Genomic DNA, 21,204 nt, shown 5'->3' with positions numbered 1-21,204 from the left:
GCAGGTGTGATGGGCTGAATGGCCTAATTCTGCTACTACATTTCATGGTCTCATGAGTGGAGCAAAACTGATTTGCATTAATATTGATCCTTCCTAAATTTATTCAACGACCACAGTGAGGTATGGTTACTCCTGGCATAAAATAAACCATTTGACCATATAACAATTACAGTACAGAAACAGGCCATCTCGGCCCCTCAAGACCGCACCAACTTAAGTGATCTCCTCTAGTCCCACTTACCTGCTCCCTGTCCATAATCTGCCAACCCCCTCACATCCACGTACTCATCCAACCTTCTCTTAAATGACAAAATTGACCCTACTGCAACCACCTCTTCCGGAAGGTCATTCCACTCAGCCACCACTCTCTGAGGGAAGAGGTTTCCCCTCATGTTACTTCTAAACTTTTCCTCCCTAACCTTTAATTTATGATGCCTCGTTTCAATCTCACCTACCCTCAAGGGGAAGAGCCTATTCACATCTACTCTATCTATCCCCTTCATAATTTTAAATACCTCTATCAAATCCCCCCTCAACCTTCTACGCTCCAATGAATAAAGACCCAGTCTACTCAATCTTTCTCTGTATTCTAGATACTGCAATCCAGGCAACATTTTCGTAAATCTTCTCTGCACCCTCTCTACCTTATTGATATCCTTGCTATAATCTGGAGACCAGAACTGCGCACAATATTCCAGACTTGGCCTCACCGATGCCTTGAACAGTCTCAACATCACCCAGCTCCTGTATTCTATGCTTTGATTTATAAAGGAGAGGATACCAAAAGCCTTCTTCACCACCCTACCTACATGAGATTCCACTTTCAAAGAACGATGAACTGTTATTCCAAGATCCCTCTGTTCCTCTGCATTCCTCAATGCCCTCCCCTTCACTGCATATGTCCTGTTTTGATTATCGAAACATAAAAAATAGGTGCAGGACTAGGCCATTTGGCCCTTCAAGCCTACACTGCCATTCAATATGATCATGGTTGATCAGTACTCGGTTCTTGCCTTCTCCCCATACCCCCTGATCCCCTTAGCCACAAGGGCCAAATCTAACCTACTCTTAAATATTGACAAGGAACCGGCCTCAATTACTTCCTGTGGCAAAGAATTCCACACATTTACCGCTCTCTGAGAGAAGAAATTTTTCCTCATCTCAGTCCTAAAAAATTTATCCTTAAACTGTGTCCCCAGTTCTGGTTTTTCCCAGCATTGGAAACAACCTTCCTGCTTCTAGTCTGTCTAAACCCTTAAGAATTTTATATGTTTCTATAAGATCCCCCCTCAATCTTCTAAATTCCAGAGAACACAAGCTTAGTCTATCCAATCTTTCTTCATATGCAAGTCCTTCCATCCCTGGTATCAGTCTAGTGAACCTTCTCTGCACCCCCTCCATGGCGAAGATGTCCTTCCTCAGATAAGGAGACCAAAACTGCACGCAGTCCTCCAGATGGGGTCTCACCAAGACCCTGTACAACTGCAGCAGGATCTCCCTACTCCTGGACTCAAATCCTCTTGCTATGAATGCCAACATACCATTCGCCCTCCTCACCGCCTGCTGCACCTCCATGTCCACTTTCAACGACTGATGCACAGCAACACCCAAGTCTCTCTGCACCTCCCCTTTTCCTAAACAGATACCATTTAGATAATAATCCTTTGTCCTGTTCTTACCTCCAAAGTAGATAACCTCGCATTTATCCACATTATATTGCATCTGCACCTAACTTGTCCAAATCACCCTTCATCCTCATTGAATCCTCTACACAGCTAACCCCACTACCTAACTTGGAGACGCTGCTTTCTATTCCCACATCTGAGTCATTGGTATATATTGCAAATAACTATGGTCCCAGCATGGAGCCCTGCGGTTCCCCACTAGTCACTGTAAAAGAAGTAGAACCCAATGTGTTTCAGCTTGTAAATTTCAGCTCATCTGTCCATCCTGACAAAACCTCCCTCTCCCACTCTCTTTTCCCTTTCTCTCTCTCTTTCCCTCTCTCCCTCTTTATTTCTCTCTCTCTCTTCATGTTATTCTTTTCCATTTTTCTCTTTTCTCACTTTCTCCCTCTTTCTCTTACTCTCCTTTTCCTTCTTTTTCTCTCTCTCGTCAGTGACAGTTAAACTAGTTTCCCATCCTGTGGAGGAACACAGACAGCAGAACCAAGAGCCGGGTTCCGGATGCATTGTGAACAAGGCCCAACTGATCTTACTTTTTATTGAACTTACAGATGACCATAACCGCATGGTTCTGAAGGCTGAGGTTAACCCATCACGGACGGACTTCATCAATGCTAGCCCCATCGTAAGTGTACACATTTGAAGGCCACAGGATCTGTTCCAGTTCATTGCTGCCCCTACTGTCTCTGTACCTATGGAAAGAGAGCTCAACTTTGACAGAGATCCATTGGATCTATTTACTCCTAGTAAAAAGGCACTGGGGAGACCCCACTTGAAGGATTGTGGGCAGTTTTGGGCTCCTCATTTCAGAAAGGATGTGCCGACGTTGGAAAGGGTTCAGAGGAGGTTCACAAGGATGATTCCGGGAATGGAAGGGTTATCATACGAGGAGCATTTAACAGCTCTTGGCCTGTTCTCATTGGAATTCAGGAGAATGAGGGGGGATCTCATTGAGATTCAGTGGGAGAGTCCAGGACAAGAGGGCACAACTTCAGGATTGAAGGGCATCCACTTAGAACAGAGATGTGGAGGAATTTCTTCAGCCAGAGGGCGGTGATTCTGTGGAATTTGTTGCCTCGGGCAGTTGTGGAGGCCGGGTCTTTGGGTGTATTGAAGGCAGAGATTAATAGGTTCTTGATTAGCCAGGACATGAAAGGCTATGGGGATGCAGTGGAGAATGGGATGGTGGGACAGGGTGGGGAATGGGGGTGGGTGGGATGGTGAACGGAAGGGAGTTGTGGGTGGGACTAGTACAGGTGGGACATATTGGTTGGCATGGACAGATTGGGCTAAAGGACCCTACTTCCATGTTGTACAACTCTATGACTGTTTGATTAATTCCTGTCTTTCCAAGTCAAATTGATCTGTCCCTCAGGTATTTTCTTTCTGATAATTTCCCTATCACTGATGTCAGACGTACAAGCTTATAGTTCTTGGCACCACAATTGCCATCCTTCAGTAATCTGGTACCTCACCTTCTTCCCATTGCAGCTTGGGATGCAGACCCACAGGACCTGGGATGGAACTACAATGAAGCCTGTTTAAGGCACCTAGTACCAAACCTTTTGATGCTAACATGTTGTAGAATTCTCTATTCCCTACCCTGAATCCTTCAGGCTCAAGGTCCTTCTCTTTCATGAATGCAAACAAGAAGCATTCGTCATAAATTCAGAACGGTTAGCGTGTTACAGCGCCAGCGACCCAGGTTCGAATCTGGCACTGTCTGTAAGGAGTTTGTACTTTCTCCTCGTGTCTGCGTGGGTTTTCTCTGGGGGCTCCGGTTTCCTCCCATCCTTCAAAAACGTATGGGTTTGTAGGTTAATTAGGTGTAATTGGGTGGCACGGGCTCATGGGCCGAAAGGGCCTGTTACCGTGCTGTATGGCTAAATTTTAAATCGAAAACTAGAGAGCACCAGATTAAGGTGAGAGGGGAAAGATTTGCAGGGCACTGGGGAACAACGTTTTCACACAGAGGGTGGTGGGTGTATGGAACGATCTGCCAGAGGACGTGGTAGAGACTTGCAATGTTTAAAAGCCATTTGGACAGGGGACAAGGATGAGAGGGATTTGGATCAACAGCTGGCAAATCGAACTAGCTTAGATAGATAGACATCTTGACCAGTAGGGTTGAGTTGGGCTGAAGGGTCTGTAAATGCACCGTTATTCAAGAAACCAGAAAAAAAAGGTTAAAAAATGCGGCCGTTTGAAATTGGCGCCCCTCGCCATTCATTTGCCAATCCACACTGTAAAATTCACTTATCTGGAATCTTCCCATCCCCGTTGGTGCCGGATACCAGGGGTTTTTACTGTATATCGTGTGATTCATTAATTCCCTCATTACAGTAATGGACTCGTTAACCAACATTGTAAGGACATCTTTTCTATATCCCCTATCGAATCTGAAGATTCTATACCCAGGAGTATCACCTTATCCTGCCCTTCCATCAGTTCTGTCTCTGGGAATACAATATAGGCATTTGGAAATTGGGGAATATTTACAGTCAGTCATTATGGGACGCCGTACGGGAAACGGGGAGGTAAGTGTGCAATGTGATCTGTCAGGAGAGGGAACCGTCTGTGGATTCTTTAACATCACAAATGAAGGCATTTACAATGGCAGGAATGGGAATGCGAACCTGGGCACAGCCAATGCTTGTGAGGAAGGGGTGTCTCTGTGGCCTGGAAATTGGAACCAAAATAAATGCCATCAGTTGCTTCCTCTGGAGAAGCCACGGGCTGTGAGAGCCCAAGATCAGGATAAAGCCATGTGTGATCACTGACTCTTTGCCAGAGTATGGTGCCTCTTTTAGCCGAGTGAGACCAACGATCTCACAGGTAAAGGCAGAGACTGTGAGGGGAGCTGGTGGGACAGAGATTGCAGACCATTGTTTCAAACGGTGAAGGATTGCAGCACGCTGTTGGGCAGGGGGACCTGAGAGTGCTGGTGCATGAATCACAAAAGGTTGGTCTGCAGGTGCAACAGGTGATCAGGACGGGAGAAAGGTTTTTGACTTTCGTTGCTGGAGTGATTGCATTTTAGAGCAGTGAACTTCTGCTCCAACTGTACAGGGGACTGACTGGTGGCCACACCTAGAGATCTGTGTGCAGTTCTGGTCTCCTCACTTGAGAAAGGATGGACTGGGTTCGGAGGCGATGCAGGGGAGGTTCACAAGGTTGATTCCGGAGAGGAGGAGGTTATCTTATGAGGAGAGATTGAGTCATCTGGGGTTATGTTTAATGGAGTTGAGGAGGATGAAGGAGGATCTTATAAAGCCTCTGAAAGGAATTGATGAGATAGAAACAGGGAGGTTGTTTCCACTGGTAGGTGAGACGAGAATTAGGGGAATAACCTCAAGATTCAGGGCAGTAGATGAAGGACAGAGTTGAGTAGGAACAGCTTCCCCCAGAGAGTAGTGAATCTGTGGAATTCTCTGCCCAAGGAAGCCTTTTTAAATGTATTTAAGACATGGGTAGATATATTTTTGAAGAATAGGTGGTAAGAGTTGTGGGGAACAGATGGGTAAGTGGAGCAGAGTCCACGGCCAGATTAGCCTTGATCTTATGGAATGGTGGAGCAGGCTCGATGGGCCGGATGGCCGACTCCTGCCCCTATTTCTATTCTTATGGAATCTGGACAGTGGGCTCATGTTGTGGCTCAGAGATGAGGTAGAGACAGAAAGTTGGGGATGGCGGGTTTGGCCATGGTTGGCCACTAAGAACAGAGATGCAGAGAAATTTCTTCAGCCAGAGGGGGGTGAATGTGTGCAATTTATCACCACAGGCGGTTGTGGAAGCCGGGTCATTGGTTGTATTTAAGGCAGAGATTGATAGGTTCTTCATTAACCAGGGCATCAAAGGTTATGGGGCGAAGGCCAGGCAGTGGTGCTGAGTGGGGAAATGGATCAACTCATGTTAAATGGCAGAGAAGACTCAATGGGCTGAATGGCCTATTTTGTTCTGATGTCTTATGGTCTAATGGAGACATGATGTGATTGGGAATGGAGAGGGACAAAACAATGGGGAGATGGTTCAAAGATGCTGGGATAGAGGGATGGGACGGGTAGGTAGGATTGGTGGAACAAAAACCGTGGATCGGGGGGTGGGGCAAGATGATGGTGGAGGAGGTTGGATCAGGTGTTATGTGCTGGGGGCAAGGACAGAGACTAGGGGAGAGTACATAGGAGTCTGTACTGTAATGATGAAGACTCATGGATTGGGAAAAAGTGCCCTCCTGCCTGGACTGGTGTTACCTAGAACACAACAGTACAGTACAGCCCTTTGGCCTTCGATGTTGTCCTGATCCATATATATATATTCCTTTGTAAACAAAAATACTAAACCCTCCTTATCCCATAACCTTCTATTTTTCTTTCATCTTTGTGTCTGTTCAAGAGTCCCTTAAATGTACCTAATGTTCCAGCCTTCACCACCATACCTGGCAAGGTATTCCAGGCACCCACAACCCTCTGTGTAAAAACTTTCCCTTAAACTTCATTTTGTACAGATGTCCTCTGATGTTTGCTACTCCATGTTCTGTGTCTCCCCTTAGATCGACCACGACCCCAGGATGCCAACCTACATCGCTACCCAAGGACCCCTCTCGCACACCATCCCAGACTTCTGGCAGGTGAGCTGATCCTGCAGAGGGACCGGGACTCGATGGGAGGGAATGGAATGAGGGTGATATCCGGAGAAGATGGTGAGAGAATCCTGGTGAAACACCCGGGGACTCCAGAGCAGACAACCCCCTCCTCACCATGGAAGGAAGGAGGTTCAACTGAGAAGTGCCTGACGGTGAATCGGGTGCTACTGGAACCAGAACGGTTTCTGTGGCCACAGAGGCTGCACTCATCAGGACCGGTACTACCTTTTGCAGGGATTTACACTCGGAGGTATTGGAGTCTCCACACCAGGCCATGATGCAACCAGTCAGCACTTGTTTGCCAAGGTTATCGGCAACATATCGTATCTCCACAAACTCCTAAGGAAGTCGTGGTGCTGACGTGCTTCCTTCGTGATGGCACCTCGAGGTGCTAGACTTCAGACTTCGGTTCCTCCTGCCCATAGGGAGCAGTGAGAAGAGGTTGTGCCCATGAAGAATGGTTGCTTCGGCTGCCCCTACGGGGTGGGGGGGGGGGTCTTTCCATCCCACTAATGGTGTCCTGTCCCCTTTCAGATGGTGTGGGAGAATGGCTGTACAGTCATTGTCATGTTGACCCCACTCGTGGAGGACAGCGTCAGGCACTGTGACCGCTACTGGCCCGACGAAGGCTCCTCCCTCTACCACATCTACGAGGTGAGGATGCGATGGGCAGGTTTTGGGAGTGGGGTGATTCCCCCGACCCAAGGACATGCAGCAGGATCACACTGTGCAGACAGTGGGCTTTGGTGGGGGGGGGGGGGGGGTGGGTGGATTGAGATGGGATAGGTCAGTGAGCTTGGATTGTACTCCACAGGCGGGAATGGGATCAGAATGTGAAGGCATTGCAATGGGACAGTGCTATGATGACTGGGCTGCCTGGGACCACTCTGTGCAGACTGGCTGGGACCACGCTGTGCAGACTGGACTGGGACCATGCTGTGCAGACTGGACTGGGACCACGCTGTGCAGACTGGACTGGGACCATGCTGTGCAGACTGGACTGGGACCACGCTGTGCAGACTGGACTGGGACCACGCTGTGCAGACTGGGCTGCCTGGGACCACGCAGTACAGACTGGGTTGGGACTGTGCTGTGCAGACTGGGCTGTGATGTGCTATGCAGTCTAGGTCGGGATAACATTGTGCAGATTAGGCCGGGTTCAAGTTGTGCAGACTGGGCTGGGACTGCACTGTGCTGACTGGACCGGGATCACACTGTGCATTCAGTGAGCTGGGGCTGTGCTCTGGAATCACGGTCCGTTAACCCTCCTGCCTGTTCCAACAGTTCAACCTAGTCTCCCACCACCCCGCCCATTAACCCTCTCCTGCCTGTATCCACAGTTCAACCTGGTCTCCCACCACACCGCCCGTTAACCCACTCCTGCCTCTGTCCACAGCTGAATCTGGCCTCCCACCACACTGCCTGTTAACTCTCTCCGGCCTGTGTCCACAGTTCAACCTGGTCTCCCACCACACAGCCCGTTAATTATCTCCTGCCTGTGTCCACAGCTGAATCTGACCTCCCACCACACTGCCTGTTAACTCTCTCCTGCCTGTGTCCACAGTTCAACCTGGTCTCCCACTACACCGCCTGTTAACCTACTCCTGTCTGTGTCCACAGCTGAATCTGGCCTCCCACCACACGGCCTGTTAACTCTCTCCTGCCTGTGTCCACAGTTCAACCTGGTCTCCCACCAGGCCGCCCATTAACCCTCTCTTGCCTGTGTTCACAGTTCAACCTAGTCTCCCACTACACCGCCCGTTAACCCTCTCCTGCCTGTGTCCACAGCTGAATCTGGCCTCCCATCACACTGCATGTTAACTCTCTCCTGCCTGTGTCCACAGTTCAACCTGGCTCTCACCACACCGCTCATTAACCGTCTTCTGTCTGCATCCGCAGGTCAATCTGGTCTCTGAGCACATCTGGTGTGAGGACTTCCTGGTCCGCAGCTTCTACCTCAAGAACCTGCAGTCACAGGAGACACGCACCCTTACCCAGTTTCACTTCCTCAGCTGGCCAGCAGAGGGCATCCCTTCCTCCACTCGTCCACTGCTCGACTTTCGCAGGTACAAAGCTTGGAGGAACTGGGGAGGAGAGAGGGTGGGCTCTTATGGTCGGACACAGGCCACGATCATGGACAATACAGGTAGCATAATGTTACTCATTCTTTGCAACCCTGTCGATAGCAATTTCCAGCCTGCAGGTCACCACTGCAACTGCTTCAGAGCTTCGCTCTGTGTCTGACCCGGGAGTGTGTGATGGGACGGTGTGGAGGGAGCTTCACTCTAGGTCTGACCCCGGGAGTGTGTGATGGGACGGTGTGGAGGGAGCTTCACCCTGGGTCTGACCCTGGGAGTGTGTGATGGGACGGTGTGGAGGGAGCTTCACTCTGTGTCTGACCCCAGAAGTATGTGATGGGATGGTGTGGAGGGAGCTTCACTCTGTGTCTGACCCCAGGAGTGTGTGATGGGACGGTGTGGAGGGAGCTTCACTCTGTGTCTGACCCCGGGAGTGTGTGATGGGGAGTTGTGGGGGGAACTTCACTCTGTGTCTGACCTGGGAGTGTATGATGGGATGGTGTGGAGGGAGCTTCTCTCTGTGTCTGACCCCAGGAGTGTGTGATGGGACGGTGTGGAGGGAGCTTCACTCTGTGTCTGACCTGGGAGTGTATGATGGGATGGTGTGGAGGGAGCTTCACTCTGTGTCAGACCCCGGGAGTGTGTGATGGGACAGTGTGGAGGGAGCTTCACTCTGTGTCTGACCCTAGGTGTGTATGATGGGATGGTGTGGAGGGAGCTTCTCTCTGTGTCTGACCCCGGGAGTGTGTGATGGGACAGTGCGGAGGGAGTTTCACTCTGTGTCTGACCCCGGGAGAGTGTGATGGGACGGTGTGGAGGGAGCTTCACTCTGTGTCTGACCCTGGGAGTGTGTGATGGGACAGTGTGGAGGGAGCTTCTCTCTGTGTTTGACCCCGGGAGTGTGTGATGGGATGGTGTGGAGGGAGCTTCACCCTGTGTCTGTATGGTGCGCTGTTAGACAGAATCAGACACACACAGAGATAAAGACTGTACAACAGGCTTTAATCCACAAAGACTTCCAGAGAGCCAGGCAGGCTGTGGCTGCAGCAACTCTGAGCGAGGCCTCGGGAGGCCGGCGCAGGCTTATATCCCGGAGGGTGATTGATACCCGACCAGGTGTCGTCCTGACCCCTTACCCTCCTGTAGGTACAGAGGTTGTCCCCTGCAGTAGGCCAGTGGTGTACCACCCCAGTCAGACCCTGGGAGTGTGTGATGGGACGGTGCAGAGGGAGCTTCACTCTGTGACTGACCGATGGTCCCTGCCATGAGTATGTGTGACTGGACAGTGTAGATAAAGCTTTACCCTGTGTCTAACCCAGTTTACTGCATGCGTAACCTGTCCTGCAACTGACTAACAGGCTGAGCTCAGACTGACCGTGTCCCAGATACTGTCTCACTCAACAGTGGGATCTGACACGAGGAAGAGGCTTTAACTGACAATGTCAGACAGGGGCTGGGAACAGTAAGTATAATATTTTGCCACACTCCACGTGACTCTCTCCGATTAAAGTCTCCCCCTGAGCCCCCCTCCCCCTGATATAGAGAAGCTTCTGATTGCTATCTGGGGATGCTGCCTCCCCTTGCCCTGCTCTGTGAGTGTGGATTGGATGGTCAGGAACTAATTGGCGTATGTATCAACCAATGGGAAGCTTTGGCCTGCTGATGGGCGGGTTGCTATCTGCATAACCTCTCTTCCATCCCTGTTTGACCAGCATCTCATTAACCTTGCCCTGGCTGGCTCGGTGACATGCCTTTCTCATGGCTCCCAGTGTCATTTTTGTGATTTGCAGCTAGTCGTGTCAAATCCAGTTGCATAGTCACAAAAGTGATCAATGGTAGTTGTGTCTTCTGCACCCAGCAATGGTGGGAACATCACACCAACTAACACCCCTGCGTCTGTCCTGTGTGGCTGCACACACCCCCCCCCGCCCCCACCACTAAGCTCGGCTGAAGAGGGTTGAGGGACGGTGTGGAGGGAGCTTCACTCAGTGTCTGACCCCGGGAGTGTGTGATGGGATGGTGTGGAGGGAGCTTCACTCTGTGTCAGACCCCGGGAGTGTGTGATGGGACGGTGTGGAGGGAGCTTCACTCTGTGTCTGACCCTGGGAGTGTGTGATGGGACGGTGTGGAGGGAGCTTCACTCTAGGTCTGACCCCGGGAGTGTGTGATGGGACGGTGTGGTGGGAGCTTCACTCTGTGTCTGACCCTGGGAGTGTGTGATGGGACGGTGTGGAGGGAGCTTCACTCTAGGTCTGACCCCGGGAGTGTGTGATAGGACGGTGTGGAGGGAGCTTCACTCTGTGTCTGACCCTGGGAGTGTGTGATGGGACGGTGTGGAGGGAGCTTCACTCTAGGTCTGACCCCGGGAGTGTGTGATGGGACGGTGTGGAGGGAGCTTCACTCTGTGTCTGACCCTGGGAGTGTGTGATGGGACGGTGTGGAGGGAGCTTCACTCTGTGTCTGACCCTGGGACGGTGTGGAGGGAGCCGAGGAAGGTTCTGTTGATAGGGGAAAGTCCTGCCCTGGCTCCCTAACTCTGGCAAACTGGAACATAGAACTTAACAGCACAGTACAGGCCCTTCACCCACTGACGTCGGTAAACCGACTCCACAACAATCTAACCCTTCCCTCCCTCACACCCATAACCCTCTCTTTCTCTTCCATCCATGTGTCTGAGAATCTTTTAAACGTCTCTCATGTTCTAGCCTCTATCACCACCCTCGACAATGCATTCCAGGCACCCACCGCTCTCTGTGTACAAAAACATTTCCCTTAAACATCCTTCCCTTCACTTTGTACACATGACCTCTGATGTTTACTGATCCTGCTCTGGGGAAACAGATGCTGGCTGTCCACCCCATCGATGCCTCTGAGAATCTTGTAGACCTCTATTAAGTCTCCTCTCATCCTTCTTTGCTCCAAAGAGAAAAGTCCCAGCTCTGCTAACCTTGCCTCACAAGAGAAGTTGTCCAATCCAGGTGACATCCTGGTCAATCTCCACTGCATCTTCTCCATGCCTTAAACATCCTTCCTGTCGTGAGGCGACCAGAACTCAACAAAGTACTCTTAAGTGTGGTCTAAGCAGAGCTTCATAGAGCTGCAACATGACCTCTTGACTCTTGAACTCAATCCCCCCCAACTAATGAAGCCCAGTAACCCATAAGCCTTCTTAACCATCCTATCGACCTGTGCGGTGACCTTGAAGGATCTATGGATTTGGACCCCAAGGTCCCTCTGTTCCCCCACACTGTTAAGAATCCTGCTGTGTTCTCTGCCTTCAAGTTTAACCTTCCAACGTGCATCACTTCACACTTATCCGGATTGAACACTGTCACTGCCCCCCTCATCACAACTGCCTCACCCAGATGTTGCACAATACTTTCAAATCAGTGAAGGGATTTCCCTCTGTTACTCCGTGTCTGCATCGCATACATCTACATGAGGCACTGCCTCAAGAAGGCAGGCAACATCTTAAAGGTCCCCTGATGACAACCTCCTCTTTTTTAGACAGGTCCTTCCCGCCCACAGACCCGTGCCATCCAATTACACCCAATTGACCTACCATATAACCATATAACAATTTACAGCATGGAAACAGGCCATATCGACCCTTCTAGTCCACACCAATTTAAATGAACTCCACTAGTTCCACCTCCTTGCCCATAACCCTACAACCCCCTCACATCCATGCACTCATCCAACCTCCTCTTAAATGACAAAATTGACCCTGCCGCAACTACCTCTTCCGGAAGGTCATTCCACTCAGCCACCACTCTCTGAGTGAAGAAGATTCCTCTTGTATTACTCCTAAAGTTTTGCCCCCTAACTTGTGACTCCTTGTTCCAACCTCCCCTGCCCTCAGAGGAAAAAGTCTACTCATGTCTAGTCTATCTTTTCTCTTCATAATTTTAAATACCTCAAATACCCCTCTCAACCATCTACGTTCCAATGAATAAAGTCCCAGTCTCCTTAATCTTTCTCTGTAATTAGATGTTGTAAGCCAGGCAACATCCTTGTAAACCTTCTCTGCACCCTCTCCACCTTATTGATATCCTTTCTATAATTTGGAGACCAGAACTGAGCACAATACTCCAAACCTGGCCTCACCAATGCCTTAAACAGTCTCAACATCACCTCCCAGCTCCTATATTCTATGCTATGATTTATAAAGATGAGCATACCCAAAGCCGCCGCCTTCTGAAGGGTGGGAGAAAACCCCCTCAGATACAGGGAGAACGTACAGTCAGTGCCAGATTTGAACCCGGGTTCAAATAACTTCGCATTAACTGTGTGGCCTCACTGCTCCCTTCGGGCAGAAGGTACAGAAGCCTGAAGACCAGCACCTCCTGGTTCAAGGGCAGCTTTTATCCAACAGATATCAGGCTCTTGAATGCCCCCCCCCACCTCCGTACCACCCTAACCGTAAACTACTCCGGGCCCACCCCCCCAAAAGATCTGCCTGCATTACTAAACATTTTTCTTGCACTACCTGTGACTATTTATTTATCCACCCTTTTATATTATCTTTTTTCTGCTGAATATTGCCATTGGTGTGTGGGTGAGGGGGGTGGGGTGAGTTTTTGTGAATACGGGTAAACAAACATGGGAATAGTGTCACTTTAATGTAAATGCTGTTTGAGGGTTAGAAAGGACTTGCTGGGCTGAGGGGTCTATTTCCATCCTGTGTCTATCTAGGCCTTCGCCATGACCTGCAGCCAAAACTCTCTCCCACACATCATCTCCTAGCTCTTGAACCGCTGTCATGGGGGACATCACGACCTCTCTTTCCCTTCTTGTGTGCACCGCACCCCCTACTTATCAGAGTGTCTTGTACCAGGAGTTAGGCATAGACTGAACACATGAGACATTCCATTACGAGGAAGGTTGGAGCAGAGAACATTCCAGAGCAGTACAGGCCCTTCAGTCCTCAATGTTGTGCCATCCCATACATTCCTTAAAAAGAAGTACTTCCCCATTACCCTCAATTTTGCTTCCATCCCGTGTCTGTCTAGAGTTTCTTAAATGCCCCTAATGTTTCAACTTCCACCACCATCCCTGGCAAGGCATTCCAGGCTCCCACAACTCTCTGTGTCAAATGTACGCAAACAATCTAATCTTTCCCTTCCTCAAAACCACAATCCTTATTTTTCTTATATCCATGCACCTGTGTAATGTTCCTATTGTACCAACCTCCACCACCACCCCTGGCCATGCATTCCAGGCATCCACCCCTCTGACGTCTCCCCTAAATGTTTCTCCCCTCACCTTAAACAAGGTCTCGTGTGGTGAGTGTGAGCAGTTCCTTTGGTCATTCCACATTCTCACTGCCCCTGGCATCTATTCCTCAGCCTGGTGGTTCTGGCTCTGTTACTACTATATCACTTCCTTGACGAGAGCAGCTGATATTGTGTGAGGGGTGGAAGGGGTCCTCAATGATCAATAACCACTGGCCTTTTGTGTCACTCTTGAAGGAGGGGAAAACAGGTTGTGGATTGGGGTGTCGTGAACTCAGGCTCATGCAGAGCGTGTTACCTCGGGGCGGATCTGTTGGGTCAAATGGCGTGTTTCTCCGCTGTGAACACTGTTCATTGCATTTCATTCTCTTCTCCAGAAAAGTCAACAAGTGCTACAGAGGTCGATCCTGTCCCATAATCGTGCACTGCAGGTAAGACCCTTTGGGCACAAGTTCTTCCCATTCAGCTTGGTGAATGTTCCTCGCCTCTTCAATTGGGGAAAAGAGCCCATTGCGCTCATGGAGGAGACATCGGGAAGAGCCGCGCTCTCAACTCCAGTGCCCCCGGTTCACTCCTGACCTCCGGAGCTGTGTGTGTGTGGAGTATGACCTCTTGAGTTTTCCCTTCTTCTGAGCTTTTAGCATAGCTATGGACAAGGGTAAAAGCAGACAAAATGGGGAAACATTTAATTAGGGAAGGACTAATTATAATGGGATGAGGCAAGAACTAGGGAATTGGGAACAGATGTTCACAGGAGAAATCGCAGAAATAATGGGGAGGATGTTTAGGGACCAGTTGTGCAGGGTTCTGGATAGGTTTGTCCCATTGAAACATGGAAAAGATGGTAGGATAATGGAACCATGGTGAACAAAAGAAGTTAGGAAGCTAATTACCACAAAGAAAGAAGCAAACATTAGATTTAGGCAGCAAACAAGTGGATTCATGAGAATTATATTGTAGCTAGATTGGAACTTAAGAAAGGGCATAGGAGAGCTTGAAAGGGGCATGAGATAGGATTAAGGAGAAGCCCAGGGCGTTCTATGCGCATGTGAAAAACAGAAGGATGATGAGAATGAAGATGGGGCTGTTTAAGGATAAAGGAGGCAACGTGTCTGGAGGCGGAAGAGACTGGGGAGGTCCTAAATGAATATTTTGCTTCAGTATTCACAAAAGGACCAGCTTGGGCGCTGGACCATGTTGAGATTGGGAAAGAGGAGGTGCTGGATCTTCTTAAGGATTGATAAGTCTCCGGGGCAGGACACCATATACCCCAGGTTGCCGTGGGAAGGGAGGGATGAGTTTATGGGGCATTCGCTGTGATCTTTGCATACTCCCTGGCCACAGGGGAGGTGTTTACAAAATAGGGAGAATCCTGGGAATTATAGACCAGCGAGTCTTGCATCTGTGGTGGACAAACTATTGGAGAGGATTCTGGAGGACAGGATTTATGAGCATTTGGAGAAATGCAGTCTACTCAGGGATAGTCAACATGGCTTGTGAGGGGGAAGGTCGTACCTCACTAGCCTTAATTGAGTTTTTTGATGAGGTAACAAAAGAAATTGATGAAGGGGGCTAGATGTGATCTACATGGATTTTAGTAAGGCATTTGACAAGGTCTCCCATGAGAGACTCATTCAGAAAGACATGGGATCCATGTAACCTTGGGTGTGTTGATTCAGAATTGGCTTGCCTGTAGAAAGCAGAGTGAGGTAGTAGACAGAAAGTATTCTGCCTGGGGGTTAGTGAATGGTGGAGTTCTACACGTATCTGTTCTGGGACCCCTGCTCTTTGTGATCTTTATAAATGACCTAGATGAAGAGGCAGAGGGATGGGTCAGTAAGTTGGCAGATGATATGAAGGTTAGAGGAGTTGTGGATGGAGCTGAAGGTTGTCATAGGATATAGACAGGACGCAGAGTTGGGCAGAAAAGTGTTCAATCCGGATAAGCGTGAGGTGATGCATTTTGGAAGGTGGAGGTCATGTCACTCTACAAATCTCTGGAGTGTCCACACTTTTGTTGCTGGGCATGGCCTCATGTCAAGGTGTTGGGCAGTCAAAGGTTCAGGACAAGCTGACTGCCTGCCCCTCCTCTGGGGTTATATCTGGGTCCATGCAGTGTTGGAGCCAGAGCTCACAGTGTCGAAAAGGAAGGCGGTCAAGATCTGGAAATGGTGGGACCCCCCCAGGGGATTGAGTGCATCTTAAACAGTAATAACAGGAAATGTAAATAGGGTATAACAGAAAGGCGGTGGTGATTTAAGATTCAAAATTCAATTTATTGTCATGTAATAAACTCAGTGTCATATTACATGAAATTGCCTTTTGACTTCCATAAGGCAGACAGATTCACCATTGGTAGAAATGGCCTGAAGCTCCTCTACAGTCAGAAAAAGAAGCAAAAGAGTCTCTCCCCCACCCCCCCCCCCCCCCCACTCCCCACCAGAGTCACTGAGAGTCTGTGGATTCACCTCCAGCGCTCCCACAGACCCTGCAGCCACACAGAGTCTATTCTAAACCATCAGCCTGAACTCCAGATCTGAACCTCAGATCCGATTAGGAACCCTCCATCGCTCTCGGTATCCTCTCACATTCTGGTTCTGATACCTGGTACCCCTTCAGCCAGTCTTGATCCAGTCTCCAGCGGTCCGCAGCCTGGTGCGAGTCCCATAACCTCAGTCACAAGCGGCCCACAGCCCCGCGTGGGTTCCTCGCCCCGAGTCACCAACAGCCCCGCCCCCTGCAAGCTCCTCAGCCGCAGAGCTCCTCACTGGTCCGCCGCCGTGGTCACCGTTCCCCCGGATCATCTTCTCTGCTTCTCCTTCTCAGATGGTTGGGGGGGGGAGGTGGTGGGAATCTCCCCCTTTCTGGTGTCTTGCACCAGCCCTCTGCTTCCCTGGTGTCTTCAACGCCTCATGCCTGCTGCCGATCAGAGGTGTCGCCATCTTGGGCGCAGACCCTGCGGTCGTGAGGTTTTAAATAAAACCTCCGTCGGCTCCTTTAACGGGGCATTTAAAGCGTATGCGGAGCCACAGCAGTTGGACTGGGTTGGACCCGCGGGAGCGATTATGCGAATTTCCAACGATGTTCATCGTGGTTTCAGATGTAGTTATATGTATGTTTTGTGTCTTGCCATGTTGTAGTTGTTTTGAATAAACTTTTAAGAAAAGAAATTTGGTGAATCCCCTCACGGAGTTCTGGTTGACCAGCTGCAGGAAGCATATCAATGAGTAGGAAATGGTGTAGAAGTTCTGGTAATGTCCGGGAAGTCACAAGGATGGTATTGGGATTAGAAGCCTTGAGGAAGCAGCTTGGAGTTTTTTCCCTGGAGTTTGGGAGGTTGTGAAGTGATTCTGTCAAGGTAGATAAGAGCAACCACAATCTTTTTTTCCAGGCAAGTCTAAAACTGGAAAGCACAGAGTTAAAGTCAGAGGGAAAAATTTAAAAGGGACCAGAGGGCAACTTTAAAAAAAAAAATTTAGACATACAGCACGGTAACAGCTCATTTTGGTCCGTTTAACCTTCAACCCCTGGTACATTTCAAACAGTGGAAAATCTCACACAGACACAGGGAGAACATACAAACTCCTTACAGACAGCGTGGGATTGGATCCCCAGTCCCAATCGCTGGCGCTGGAAAGGCGCTGCGCTCACCGCTACGCCAACTGTGCCGCCCCTGTTTAAATGTAGACATACAACACTGTAACAGGCCATTTCAGCCCACGAGTTTGTTCCGCCCAATTTACACCCCGTTAACCTGCACCCCCAGTACGTTTTGAATGGTGGGAGGAAACTGGACCCACCGGGGAAAACCCACACAGACACGGGGAGAACGTACAAACTCCTTACAGACAGCACAGGATTCAAACACCGATCCCTGCCGCTGTAACAGCATTGCGCTAACCGCTACACTAACCGTGCTGCCCCGTTTTACACAAAGGGCACAATTACACTTACTTTCAATTGAACACTGAGTACAGAATGTGGGAGGGCATGTTGCAGATGTATAAGATGTCAGAGAGGCTCCGTTTGGAGCATTGTGTTCCGTGTTGGTCACCATGCTGCAGGGAAGATGTGGTCAAGGAGCTGGAGAGGGTGCAGAGAAGATTGACGAGGATATTGCCAGGACCCGGGGTGGTGGGTGGGGGGGGGGGGGGGGGGGTGGGGGCTGAGCTACAGGGAGAGGTTGATCAGGATGGGCCTTTATTCCTTGGAGCGCAGGAGGATGAGGGGTGATCTCAGAGAGGTGTGCTAATTACGGGGTCCTTTATACCCCAAGTCTCTCTGTTCTCAAGGCCCGGTCACTTGCTGAGTAAACAGGAAGTCTGAAGGTGCTGGGCAGCTGGAGCATCACACAAAATGCTGGAGGAATTCGTGCAATACAAGAGGCAGTGGACATTTTGGGCTGAAACTCCCTCAGGGCCCCTCAAAGGTTGGGGAAGGAGAGCAACACAGCCTGGAAGGTGATAGGTGAATACAGGAGGTGGAGGGAAGAAAGGAACAAAGTGATGGGGGAAGTGCAAAGGTCTGAGAAAGGTGCTCTGTGATTGGAGAAAGGGACAGGAAGGGGGTGGGGGACTGAAGGAAGGGGGGATGATGGGGATAGGGAAGGAGGAATGGGATCAGAGATGAGGGGAGGGAGAAATATAAAAAAGGAAGGGAAGGTGGGGGGGGGGGCTACTGAAAACTGCTCAACATTGATGCAGTCTGGTTGGAGACTGCCCTGTTTGAACTTGTCAGAATGCAACCCTTGCCTGGGCCTCAATGTTAAAGTTCGCACTTTTGTCTTTGTGTTGCTCGTTAGTCCTTTGTGACCTCTTCAGCCCCACAAACCTCTTCTTCCTGCTTCAGGCCATTGTTAATGGATCTGGGCCTTAGGTTCCAGACCCCCAGGATCCGGAATGCTCTCCCACATCCACCACTCTAAGGTGGTCCTTGAAGCTTGCCTCTTTGACCAACTATATCCTCGCCTGGGCTGGCATCATATTCTGTGTTGTGAGTGTGGGCAAGGCCAGCACATACTTGACGGGCCGAAGCGCTTGCTTTCATGTGGTGTCATCCGTGACATTTGGTTGGATGACACCTCCTGTGAAAGACCTGGGGATGCTTTGCCAGAACCAGGTGTTCAGAATTGGCCCTGAACATCCGTTGGGGGTTCGTTCCTGTATTTAGTTATCCACTTGTGGTCCTGGAGACTTCTATCTCTCTTTCCACAAAAGCCTACAGTTGGGCAACTCCTGAAATCTAACTGGGTCCCTGAAAAATACTAGGCAGCCCCACCATCCAAGTTCCAACCAATGTCTCTCCCTCCCTGATGGCTCCTCTAAATGATGCATTGACCTCCGACACACGTACACGACCAACTGGAAAATGAAAGTATCTATTTCCATTTTCTCCTACCAGATATTCTCATGTAAACGTCGACATTGTGTATTAGTCGATCCTCCTCTTTTTGGCCTCAACTGCCTGTCCACCAGATCTCCGAATGCCCTGACCAGACGCCCGTCCGAGCTCCTGACTGTAGATCCTAGCCTCAGCTGCCCGACCATCCAAACTCCCGATTCACCTGCCTCCTGCCCATCTGAGCTCCCGTCTCCCTGACTGCCCACCCATCTGAACAGCCAACGCCGTGATCGCCCGCCCATCTGAGCTCCTGACTGCGAATCCTTGCCCCCAACTGTTCGTCAGCCCATCAATCTCCCGACGCTCTGGCTGAAGACTTACCACCCGATTCCAGCAATCTGAGCTCCCAATGCCTGAATGATGCAAGTACTTACGAAATTTGACTCATAAAAGTCAATCCCCCATCCGAAAAAGATTCGCTGATGACACGAGTATATACTGGATACCTTTCAAATAGCGACTGGATGTGTTCACCGCAGGGTCTCAATGGGTTTCCCATGGACCATCCTGGGGCCAGTGAAGTCCACCCACTTACCATGTGCTCCTGCGCTGATCCCTGATTGTTGAGCATGCGATTAACTTCACTGTCTTCATTCTGCAGTGATGGAGCAGGGAGAACTGGAACCTACACTTTAATCGACATGGTCCTGAACAGAATGACCAAAGGTAATGCTCGTAGCATCAGGTCTGTAACTGTCCTGGTTTAAGACCCTGGTCCCATCTCAGGCTAGGTTTAAGGTTATCCACGATCTCCATTCATGAGGGTGTGAGGAGCAGCATCCATGCTGGGAATCACAGGGGAGAAACACTGCGTAATGGGGTAGTGTAAAGCAAGCTTTCCTCTCTATCCTGAGAGTGTGTGATGGGTCAGGGTGGAGGGAGCTTTCCTCTCTGTCCTGGGAGTGTGTGATGGGACGGTGTGGAGGGAGCTTCACTCCGTGTCTGACCTTGGGAGTGTGTGATGGGACGGTGTGGAGGGAGCTTTCCTCTCTGTCCTGGGAGTGTGTGATGGGTCAGTGTGGAGGGAGCTTCACTCCGTGTTTGACCTTGGGAGTGTGTGGTGGGATGGTGTGGAGGGAGCTTTCCTCTCTGTCCTGGGAGTGTGTGATGGGACGGTGTGGAGGGAGCTTCACTCTGTGTCTGACCTTGGGAGTGTGTGATGGGACGGTGTGGAGGGAGCTTTGCTCCATGTCTGTCCCTGGGAGTGGGCGATGGGGTGAAGAGAGCCTCAGTCTTTACTGTGTCCTTACATACCAAGGACACGGTTGTCCTTTCCCAGCCTAGACTGTGGGCCCTTATTCAGACTGAACCCTGTGTCCTTGTGCACCTCCAGTGACTGGGTGGTAATTAGCTGAATTGGATTTCTCTTGCCTTTTTGTGAACACGATGTCCTTGAGCAATTTTCCACATTGTAACTGTGGTGGAACAGCTTGGCTGGAGAGAACTATTTTACTGCCTAGTCCCACTGGCCTGCACCCAGTCCATATCCTTCCATACCCCTCCCATCCATATACCTGTCCAAAATCCTCTTAAATGTCAAAATTGAACTCACATTCACCACTTCAGCTGGCAGCTTGTTCTACACCCCTACCACTTTCTGCATGAAGTTCCCTCTCATGGTCATTTAATTTTCAATTTATTTTTTTAATTTAGACCACACATGTCAAACTCTGGCCCACGGGCCAAATTTGGCCCGCGATATAATTATATTTGGCCCGCAAGATCATATTAAATATATATTAGAGTTGGCCCGCTGGCCGCCGCGCAAGTATAGCACGTGCACAGTAGCAGGCACTACCATAGCAGGCACAGCAGTACACCGATATAGTTAACGGGAAAGTTAATTAGATATTCACAGCGGCGCCGATACAACGGACCCGCCGCCTAGCTCCATGTGGCTGGACGTGGTGGGTCACCTCCGCGTCTCCTTGAGCTTCATCTGTGGGCGGGTGCTGCTGGGCATCGGACTTTCCGCTGGGGTGGAGGTCGCGGACGAGTTCCACCGCTCTCACGGTATTCCTGGTGAGATGGCGAGACCAGCGGGGACTCCTTGGGTTGTTGGCGGCGGTTGCGGCAGGCGGAGGCGGGGGCGGAGGAGGGAGAGGGGGCAGGGGGGGATGCCGCTCGGGTTTGCTGGCTGCGCTGGGGAGGGCTCGCTGCAGACC

General features: G+C 50.2%; 2 protein-coding genes across 5 annotated transcripts in view; one reads left to right on the top strand and one right to left on the bottom strand.

Annotated features, from left to right (window-relative positions):
* Positions 1-21,204, top strand: part of ptprna (protein tyrosine phosphatase receptor type Na) — a 200,868-nt gene that overhangs the window by 169,819 nt on the left and 9,845 nt on the right. For 3 of the 4 annotated variants that reach the window (XM_069935964.1, XM_069935962.1, XM_069935965.1), the window contains exons 15-20: positions 2,237-2,310; positions 6,235-6,312; positions 6,862-6,981; positions 8,227-8,393; positions 14,017-14,070; positions 19,641-19,705. In XM_069935964.1, the coding sequence (XP_069792065.1) occupies positions 2,237-2,310; positions 6,235-6,312; positions 6,862-6,981; positions 8,227-8,393; positions 14,017-14,070; positions 19,641-19,705 (558 nt within the window). Of the gene's footprint in view, positions 1-2,236; positions 2,311-6,234; positions 6,313-6,861; positions 6,982-8,226; positions 8,394-9,763; positions 9,868-14,016; positions 14,071-19,640; positions 19,706-21,204 lie in introns of those variants that run through there. The other variant, XR_011356867.1, reaches the window with a different exon arrangement.
* The window catches only part of dnajb2 (DnaJ heat shock protein family (Hsp40) member B2), a 46,122-nt gene continuing 41,034 nt past the window's right edge, over positions 16,117-21,204 (bottom strand). Inside the window, exon 11 of the mRNA XM_069935972.1 lies at positions 16,117-17,042. The gene's annotated coding sequence lies outside the window, so the exon portion shown is untranslated. The remainder of the gene's footprint in view (positions 17,043-21,204) is intronic.

Source organism: Narcine bancroftii, chromosome 4 (assembly GCF_036971445.1).
Source record: "Narcine bancroftii isolate sNarBan1 chromosome 4, sNarBan1.hap1, whole genome shotgun sequence".
Lineage (NCBI taxonomy): Eukaryota > Metazoa > Chordata > Chondrichthyes > Torpediniformes > Narcinidae > Narcine > Narcine bancroftii.
Note: the sequence above shows the minus strand (reverse complement) of the source record. Positions and strands in the feature narration are given on the sequence as shown.